Source organism: Loa loa, assembly GCF_000183805.2.
Source record: "Loa loa unplaced genomic scaffold supercont3.27, whole genome shotgun sequence".
NCBI lineage: Eukaryota > Metazoa > Nematoda > Chromadorea > Rhabditida > Onchocercidae > Loa > Loa loa.
The window spans coordinates 314,967-324,171 of record NW_018108207.1 but is presented as its reverse complement, the minus strand read 5'-3'; the positions used below and the strand labels follow the sequence as shown (position 1 = coordinate 324,171).

At 37.5% G+C, this 9,205-nt stretch overlaps 3 protein-coding genes across 3 annotated transcripts in view; all 3 read right to left on the bottom strand.

The window, feature by feature from the left end:
- Positions 1 to 3,210, bottom strand: part of LOAG_16910 (DEAD/DEAH box helicase) — a gene marked incomplete at its 3' end in the record, with an annotated part of 6,209 nt that extends 2,999 nt beyond the window's left edge. Inside the window, exons 1-9 of the mRNA XM_020449562.1 lie at positions 3,029 to 3,210; positions 2,739 to 2,905; positions 2,450 to 2,658; positions 2,189 to 2,286; positions 1,629 to 1,758; positions 1,339 to 1,480; positions 1,057 to 1,162; positions 789 to 958; positions 339 to 599 (exon numbers count right to left, since the gene is read on the bottom strand). Coding sequence (XP_020306899.1) covers positions 339 to 599; positions 789 to 958; positions 1,057 to 1,162; positions 1,339 to 1,480; positions 1,629 to 1,758; positions 2,189 to 2,286; positions 2,450 to 2,658; positions 2,739 to 2,905; positions 3,029 to 3,194 — 1,449 coding nt within the window. The 5' untranslated portion in view covers positions 3,195 to 3,210. The remainder of the gene's footprint in view (positions 1 to 338; positions 600 to 788; positions 959 to 1,056; positions 1,163 to 1,338; positions 1,481 to 1,628; positions 1,759 to 2,188; positions 2,287 to 2,449; positions 2,659 to 2,738; positions 2,906 to 3,028) is intronic.
- Positions 3,211 to 4,066: 856 nt separating this feature from the next.
- On the bottom strand, positions 4,067 to 5,732 carry LOAG_10053 (hypothetical protein; the record flags this gene model as incomplete). Its single annotated transcript, XM_003145580.1, has 3 exons — positions 4,067 to 4,239; positions 5,174 to 5,463; positions 5,698 to 5,732. 3 exons carry the CDS (start codon positions 5,730 to 5,732, stop codon positions 4,067 to 4,069), a joined length of 498 nt encoding a protein of 165 aa, XP_003145628.1.
- A 367-nt stretch (positions 5,733 to 6,099) lies between these two features.
- LOAG_10052 (cytosolic non-specific dipeptidase) lies at positions 6,100 to 8,991 on the bottom strand. The gene is made up of 7 exons (XM_020448072.1): positions 8,967 to 8,991; positions 8,309 to 8,430; positions 7,825 to 7,930; positions 7,713 to 7,735; positions 7,354 to 7,455; positions 6,642 to 6,715; positions 6,100 to 6,254 (listed from the first exon to the last, which is right to left on the bottom strand). The coding sequence occupies exons 2-7, from the start codon at positions 8,420 to 8,422 to the stop codon at positions 6,116 to 6,118; spliced, it is 558 nt and encodes a 185-aa protein (XP_020301751.1). The 5' UTR covers positions 8,423 to 8,430; positions 8,967 to 8,991; the 3' UTR covers positions 6,100 to 6,115.
- Positions 8,992 to 9,205: the final 214 nt, after the last annotated feature.

Sequence of the window (9,205 nt, the reverse complement as noted above, 5' to 3'; positions counted from 1 at the left end):
TTTTCGCGTTAAGTCCAAGTTATACGGTGACTGTATCTATAAAAGTTTTACGTCAGGATCACATAGCTGCCTAACCAGTTAGCGAAGCGAATCAGAAAAGTATTTGGCTAGTTGTCATACCCTGTAGTGCACCTGTTAAGCTATCGATGGCTCTTATCACTTGGTTTTTATTGATCAATCCGTAGCAGCACTTATTAGTGTTTTAGGACTCTAACGTCATTACTGCTAAAGCACAACTACTCCATGTTCAAAATTTTTGCAGCTAACTTGAATTAGTTTAGTTATGTCAAGTTAAAATCAACAAATAACTGGATAAATGAATAAATAAATAAATGGACCTTCAACGCAACCAACTTCTTCAAAAGTGTATCAGGGATTTCACTGTTCTTCATATTCCTACATATATTGTAAAAATCTTGGCTCGAATAGATACGTTTTTCTGATTTCTGATGTAACGCAATTTTGTCTTCATAGAATTTAGATGCTTCTTCTTCACATTCCAACAAATCTGAACCAGTCCCCATGAACTCGTATGCGTTTTCCTCACCTTTCTCATCATTGTGACCTTGCTGATTTTCCCAATTCCTTGTTTTGTAAGGCTACAACAGCACTATTGCAATCAGTCAGCCATAATGTATCAGCAGTAATGGGGTGAAGGTAGTTTCCGTCCCCAACTTAATTCCGGAAAGACGAATTCAGGTCTATGACAAACAATTTTGCTAGCACCTTGTAAACTGAAGTAATATAACCATTTTCTTCATGAAAATATGTATGTATTCAATACCTACACGAAAGTCTTCAGATCTGCTGAAGAATAAATCATCATAGATAAGATTGCTAGGCCAATTCTCTCTTGCTCGTAACAATTTGGTTCGCAGTTTTCCTTCGACAACAAAATCACTGAACAATTTCAACTCTTGATCACTACTGATAATTGTAAATGCAGCACCTTGTGTACCTGAAGAATACACGTATTCAGCATATTCATTTGCAGCAAAAACAGAACTACTATTAAATCTGCAACATAATTTTTCGCAACTTCAAATTTGACAATACCGAAACGCCCAGCACGCCCAATTCGATGCAAATAGGTGGCTAACACAAGTGGACTCCCATAGTTGATCACAATATTGACACCTGGAGCATCAATTCCTCGTGCTGTCTAGAATACTAATTTGTAGAAAAAGTTGTCTGATATATTCTGTCAATAGATAGCAAAACTGTAAGAACATGAATGCCGCACTGTGACCAGATAGCAAAGGATACTGCGCAAAGAAACAAAGAAAAAGAGACTTAAAATATACTTTAAGTTCGCTATCGACATTTCGACAAACTTACAAGATCCGTCGAGACGAGTAATTTAACCATGCAGTTTTTGAGTCGTCGTATCGCTTTTGTGCGGTCGATCTGTGGCATGTTGCCAGAAATGCTAACCGCATCAAATCTTGACCGATGTAAGTCCGCACAAAGTTCGTTACATCTGAAATGAAATTTCACTACAATTTCCTTCTTTTTAAATAGTATTTCCCAATAAATATATTAATCGTATTACTTGTAATTCTTTCGAAGGCATACCACAAATACATTTTAAAACTTATTTTTTATGATCATTGACGAAGATGATACACTGGCCATAACGAAGGCGAAGTAGTAAGCGTAGCAAAATATTCATTTTTCTGGTTCCATCGCGGGCAACAATCACATACTGTTTGACACCCAGTAACTGTGCATCTCTGTCTACACGCACCAAATGTACATCTGCAGAACAGTAAGCTTGACAAAAAAGATTCAAACAAAGAAATACCGAAAGAAATACTTGAAAATATATTGTAAACCAATAAATCAAATTTCCATAGCAGTGCAAGAATTTTTTCCTCCGATTCGGGCGCCGTAGTGTAGGATAGGCGATAGTAAGTTACAACTGGATCATAACAAAGGATTCATTGTCGAAAAAAATATCATGTGCCGCTAAATATCTTTAAGAAACTCAGAAGTGCAAGCTGAACAAGATAACATTGTTGGAACACTGTCTATCCAGTGGACAAACTAAAGGAAAAATCTTGACCACAGATCGAAGTAAAGATTTATGATTACATCCAAGAAGTGAGTATGCCATCATAGCGCACATCGTGCATTGGTGATAACCGGTCGATCTTGTTCGCTGTACAAAAATAAGTAATGAATAAACCTCTCATGTAGCGCGTAAGAGTTGTATCCAGTCGATATGGATAAGTAGCCGAGAACACAGCTACTTGTTTTTCAGGTGGCAATGCAGAGAACAGGTAACTGAATGAAATTAAATTTAATAATCGCAAGACACATAAAGAATTGCAATTCTCTCGCTTTGTGATTTGACATAACGAAATTAATGAAATTCATCCTCCCCCAGTGTCCTCATTCCAATTTTTATCTACTTCATGACAAATTCAACTGATATCAGTAAACTAACTTGATTTCTTTCTGAAAATTGTCTTCCATAAGCTTATCCGCTTCGTCCAGAACAAATAACCGTACATGGGATAGCCGCAATGCGTTGATTCGAACAAGATGACAGAGGCGGCCTGTTGTTCCAACAACAATGTGAATACTTTTCTTGAGTTTTTGGATATCTTCCGCAACGCCTTTCTCATTTCCACCAACAAACATCCTGATAACAACCTAGGAATTACGCGACGCATAAATGACTAGTCAAAGAAGGCATTTAAATCATTTGCGAAAAATTACCCCACATGGATCACAACAGGAGCAAGCATTCTGATATAAGATACAATTTGAGAAGCAATTTCACGAGTTGGAGCTACGATTAACACCTGCGGACGTCCAAACTGTGCATTCAAGTTTTCTACGGCCAACAAGGAAAAGACCATCGTTTTTCCAGTCCCGGATTTTGCTTGCACCAGCAAATCTGCAGTAAGCATTAATTAGCCTCCAACCTAATTTTGGACGGAAAAGGCGGAAATGTTAGAAATTTGATGGAAATATTCAACAAGTCACTACTACATGCAATTTAACGCACAAAATCAAGTACCAAGTCCAAGCATGCCAGATGGGATTGCTCGAGCTTGTACAGGAGATGGCTTGGTGAAACCAGCTTTAGCTAATGCGTTCAACGAAGTTCGATTAAGCATTAGCGAACTGAAGTCAGGCACATCCGTTTCGACATCCATCGTTCGTATTACTTCGCTCATATCCATCGTAAAGCTGAAACTTCCACACATTTAAAATCCATAGAACGAATGCACCTTCAACAAACTGTTGTTTCAGTCTTTTCTCTTACTGCAGCAAAGCCCTATCGTTCTTAATTCCTAGTGGATATCTCATTTCTGACAACTTTCTCATACACTATTCGATAAGCTGTCCATTTCCACCTCTCCATTGAGAAACAAAAGAGGAAGAGATATCACGGTGAGCAAGAGAGTAGAAAAGCACGAATTTTTGAATACCACCAGTTAAGGATGAGACGGCTCTACGTTTCGTATTAATACTCAGTAAGATTATTTGTCTTTGATTATGCACGAAATGTGACAGTTCATAACGTCTTAAAATCCCTGGTAAACTTCTGTTCCAACTTTCCGCAGTCCCAAAACCCACAACCGCCTACGGATGAAACTTTACATGATCCCAGCCTAAAGTCCAAAATCCCCGAGTCCAAAACTTCCGAGACCCCCCAATCTAACGGTAATGCGTCTTCCCCCGCCTCACCTGAAGTGTAAACAGACAAGCGTTCAGTTAAGAACAACGGTTCGTTGCGAAAATATCAATCCTACCGTCAGTCATTTCTGTTGTTCATTCTTGTGACATCTAGAGGGATATCCGTTGAGAAGAGAGTTGGGGCCCATGAAAGTTCTTTTCTTTCAAATCCTCTTCTGTAATTTTTGACTTTCATTATGTTTTTTCAACCGTGGTAGAATAGCAAATGGGTCTTTGTTGTAAAATAAAGAAAAAAAAAGTCCCGTGAAGATCAGCGTCTGCAAGATTTGATTCATCACACTAAATTTAAACAGTGGAATTTGTTTGAAATTTCTTACGTAAATGTTTAATAGCTGTTCCAGCTTTCAATTCCATGTTACCAGTGCTTTTGCCGGGCTCCTTCCTCCCGGTCTATACATTTCCGTTTTCGACTGGCCAGTTTTAGAAAGTATACACACCATTTTGGAGATTTAACCGGACCGGTAGGTACATAGGTATTCTCCTTCTTACTCCCTTCAAACGCGCAGTGTACTGTTTTTCCGCTTTCTCCTAAGACGTCTTAATTCCATTCCCGTAAAACAAGTTCACCCCCAGTGTTTTTGTACACTGACTTTAGCGTGCAAGAGAAAAATATGCATAAAGTTTCGGTCAAAAAAACCAAATGGCCTGCTAACTGCTTCTATGGAGTCAAATTAATTTCATGGACTCAGGATGACAGAAATTCCAGTCCATAACAAACGAATTGTGAGGGTTTGTTATCCAAGTTCTTTAGGGAAACTAATCAGCCAAATACAACTTGCAGCAGAGAAACCAATGAAGTCTATGATCACTAGGCGCCGAAGCATAATTCTGTAAAAAATATAGAGCGAAAAATAATGAAATATTCGAAAGTTTTTGTGGATGGATAGATATTACTATATAACAAACGTGAAAACACGACACCGAAGTTAACGCCCCGCCTTCCTTTATCTTCCATAAAAAGCCGTTCTAGAGACATTTTTGTCATTTAACAACGAAATGGCTCATATTTGCATATGCAATCTTCCATGACCGAAAAATGTCTTCCCATTCCGGAGAATTTAAAACTTTTTCACGCGGGCAGTTCCAAATGTAAGCAAGTATGCAATCAGCTCCAATGACCAACATCTCGAGGTTAGCATCAAACATCATGCTCACTTCAAGAGCTACCAAAAACAATTGTATTTCACTGGAATGCATCAAAAGGCAAAACAATGTATCCCGAGATGTCTGAAGCGTTCTTTTTCTTTTTCCGTATCTAAACTGCTATTACGCAACTTAACTCAGGAAGGGTCTATCTAACAGAGATGGAAGGCAAGGTAAGAACAAATTGCTGTCCATTCATAAAACACTTGGTGTGGAAGAAAAAAACAAATCGTGGACGAGAAAACCCTTATCGCTCTAAGAGTGAAAAGACCACCGCACTATCTTTATCTCACATCGGACACCATGATCATCATCGTACCTAAGCAAGTTGTCGGCAGATTAATCCTTCGTTGCAGGATTCGAAACAATTTGCCGTTTTGTGAGTGGGCGATATCATCTGATGATCCGATGGGCAATAAAACCACGCTGCTTCTGGTCATTTCTTGAAATACTATGATGACTGGTATACTACCACCTTCCCGAATGTAATCCGGTTCCAATCCATACACTAGAAATGCACTTGGAAGACGGCAGTGCAAAATCCGGTTAATGAGTGAGAAAGTCAATACCTTTCTGGATGGCTCTCGCTGCTCACTGATAGTGAGGATTCTTGAAGTCAGATAACCAGTAAACACCAGAATGAAGTGACTTTATTCTAAAATAATCTCCTTTATCTATAACAACTACAAAGCAAAACAAGACTTGTAATGAAAACAGTTTTTACTTGAAGTGGTTGGGAAAGCCTCTAGTCTTCCTTAATACTTTCAAATGATGTATAACAAGACTGTAGACCTTGGCTGGCTCCATGTTTGCTACGAGTCGAATGCTGAACTTTCCAATTACTTTCGATGCAATGATGGTTTTCGCATCTTTGCCATTAGATGCTCCTGCGATTCCTTTTATGAACAAAACATGATGAAAAATTCGTGAAATGCATACCCCTTTGTACTATTATTAGATGTTTGAATTGTCGCAATCAGAAAGAGCAATAAAACACAGGTATAGCGTTACTATTCATGAAACTCATATAACAACAGATGTAACAATAAGGAATGACAATGATAGTTCAGCTCATATAAAGACAAAAATCTGCAGTCAAGAAATTTGTCATGCAATGAAAGCGTAGGATATCTCCATCATTCCATCAATATTTTTTCTTTCGAATCGTTAAATAATTTGAAACATCAAATCGGTAAGATACTTCTCCTGAATAATGAAGAACTGATTTAATTTCATCAAACGGTGGCAATAAATACACATATCACATCGAAACAAGAGTTTCGTACAATTTCTTCATTTGTACTGGAGCCAACAAATTCATAATACCTCCGATCATGATGCATCCCTCTATATCCGTTAATTGACTCATCATCCAAACTAAATCTGACATTGGCTTGTACCTAAATTAGAACAAACAGTAGCTTATATGGTCTTCGTTACAGTTTTAAGCAATTCACGGTTAAAGCTTATTACAACAATGGAATTGTAATAATTTGGTGGAATATTTCAACATATTAGCAACATGTATTAGCGACCGGAAAGTAAGCGGAACATAGAGTTATATGGAATCTAAGAAATTAAAAAAGTCTAAGAAATTATAAAAAAATCTAAGAAATTAGAGGTATAAACCGACGAACTATGTTACTTCGTCCTTACTTCCTAACATTAAATGAGAGTGCTTTTTTTCATTTGGTAAAAAAGATAAGAATATTACTAAAACATAAACAAAAAAGGTTCCTTAGACCATATCTGCAGTGCATTTAAGTGTGATTCAAAAATGAACTTACACGGAGCCTCCAAATATACCGCTATGTAAGTCTATTTGTAACTGATTATCTCGACGAAATAATAGCACGAACCCCTAAGATATAACACGTAAATAATGAAATGAAAGGAGATGTAATAAAAACTATTAATAGAGGATATCGTCACTTTTCTACCACATCTATGAAAAACCGTTAAGGATAGCTAAGTACTGAAGCAGATACATACATAAGTGGAAAGGAATAAGGATCTTAATGCAAGAGAAAGATTTGATAAAATATGCAGTGATTCTAATATTACAATTCGTCATTTCAGAAATCAAACTGAACAATCTCAAACCGTATGAAATGCAAAGTTTAGTTTTGCCAAGCCAGTAACTGTCAGATATGCAGGTGAAGTTAACACCATTCAGGAAAGTGCTTTTCTTCTTCCCCAATATTGCTTCCAGTCCTAACGAACCACTTTTCACCATTGCTTCGAAACAGAACTTTAAATGAGTGGGATATATAACGCTATAAATTGCAATTCATATCATTTAATAATTTTCTGTAAATGTTACTGCGCTACTATTATTGTCCTGATAAAGTTTGCAACACATTTAATGTGGTAAGCATCCCGCTATCCCATAAAAAGTAATGGCAACAACAGCCTGTCAATTAGTATATCTGCAGCCTGAATTTCATTTATCAAGTACTCATTTATTACGAACCGCTCAAATTATACTTTTATATTCACCGGCATTGAAAGTTCACATTTACACAATACATCCAATGCATTTATCCACGCAACCACTGGCCCTTTATTGTCAGTTGAGCCACGACCATACAATTTCCCATCCTGAAAGTAATGTTATATGTAGTTTATCTTTATCCTAAGTTATGAGGTCGTGCCACGACAACTGAATTTATGATAAAATTCAGAATTTCCAGGACGGATTAAGGCGTTCTAAAAATGACTCTTTGATACCTCTGTGACACTTCGTGAGTATTGTTTTCTTCGTATCCAGTATGAAGTAACCATCAAAACTTATCGCCAAAGCTGAAATGTTTAGGAAGTACACTAGTTGTGGAACCGGAATTATAAATAATATGCACCTTTTCGACGAGATTGAAAGGTTCTGTATTCCAACCATCCAAATTTTCAGCAGGCTGTACATCCAAATGACCATAAATGAGAAGTGTTTTCTTTTCTTAGTCTTATCATTACCAAGCGTACCAAACAAAACTGGAGGAAGACTGATTCTGAAAGCATCCGATAATGTTTGTTTTCCAGAGTCGCACAGCTCAACCCTGGAACCTAATCCTTCCATCTGCTGAAAATTTCAAATTTGCTGCACGTTTTCACTAAAAATCTGCTACACAAAAAGTACAGATATTATTTAACAATGTTAAAAGTGATTTTAAATGATAACACTTATTTCCGATTAGTGATGGACGTACCTTAAATTCCGAATTGTATTGGATTCCCACACAAAATGATAATCCAACAAAGGACTATTACCTACGTCACAAATTTGCTATTTCCAGTACAAGCAGCGTCTAACACTTTAAAAGGCACTAACTATGTGATCTATTTATTAGCAAATAGAAAACAACAGCAGATAAACCATGCAGATATGATGCATTAAAGCATTGAGGCTTAATTCTGCTGACAGACAGGGATCCGAATATTGCAGATAATATAATCATACCATTTTGGTCCACTGTACCATGCGTACAACGTCTGCACGTCGTTGTGGTTGCTCGGACACTTGGTATTGTGACGGTTTCTTGCAATCGTTTGACAAACTTCTTTTGATTCGCATCAACTTTCCTGCAGAATTTACAATATCTAAAGCGTTCGCTTCCACCGCCTACACACAAAGTTGTGTATGGAGCCATCAGTCACAATATGCATACGACTTAGCTGTAGCTTGCAGTGTATATGAGTTGCGCTGCATGGCTGATTCTTGATTGATGACTGTAAAATCTGGTTTCTGTTTTTAATTACACCATTTGAACCATGAGGTTTTATTTTATACCAAAGCGTGGCTGATACTCTTCCTTACAGGAGCCTAATAGCTTCGCTCTTTACACCCCCCTCCGTCCCTCCCGTTTTAAGACACCAAAAAATAAAAAGTAAGCAAGAAGCGCCACATGGGAAAGTTTAATCTTCATATACAACTCGGCAATTCTGGTTGAAACAATCACCTCCTAGTCTCGTAAATTATAGATCGCCCTGCCGTTATGAGTCCTTGTTTTACATATATATCCGCATGCCCATAAATGCAACTCTTGTAATTAAGAGCGCCAGCCACGCATAACACCAGTAATGAATACAAAACACGCATGAAAAGTGGGGAAGATTACTTGGCAAATTTATAGTGGAGATCCATTGCACCGTGACAGTGTCCAAAAGTACCTGCAGTTGGCAGAAAGAATGAATAGCGTAATTGCGTTGATTAACTGTCTAGTTCTACATCTCACCCGATTTCATGACAGACAAAACAGACTGTCTTGTTTTTTTAAACAGACTGCCCGAAAAAAGATCAAAAACATGAGTTGTTGCATCACTAATCCATTACTGGTTGAGCTATCTTTGTCTTAGT

Bases quoted from the DNA above. Each gene is read 5' to 3' on its own strand.
- LOAG_10052 (XM_020448072.1), bottom strand. From the start codon at position 8,422: ATGCGAATCAAAAGAAGTTTGTCAAACGATTGCAAGAAACCGTCACAA. The intron at 6,716-7,353 runs GTGAATATAAAA...GTTATATCTTAG, and splicing joins AATGTGAACTTTCAATGCCG to GGGTTCGTGCTATTATTTCG. The intron at 6,255-6,641 runs GTAAGTTCATTT...GTTCTAATTTAG, and splicing joins GGTATATTTGGAGGCTCCGT to GTACAAGCCAATGTCAGATT.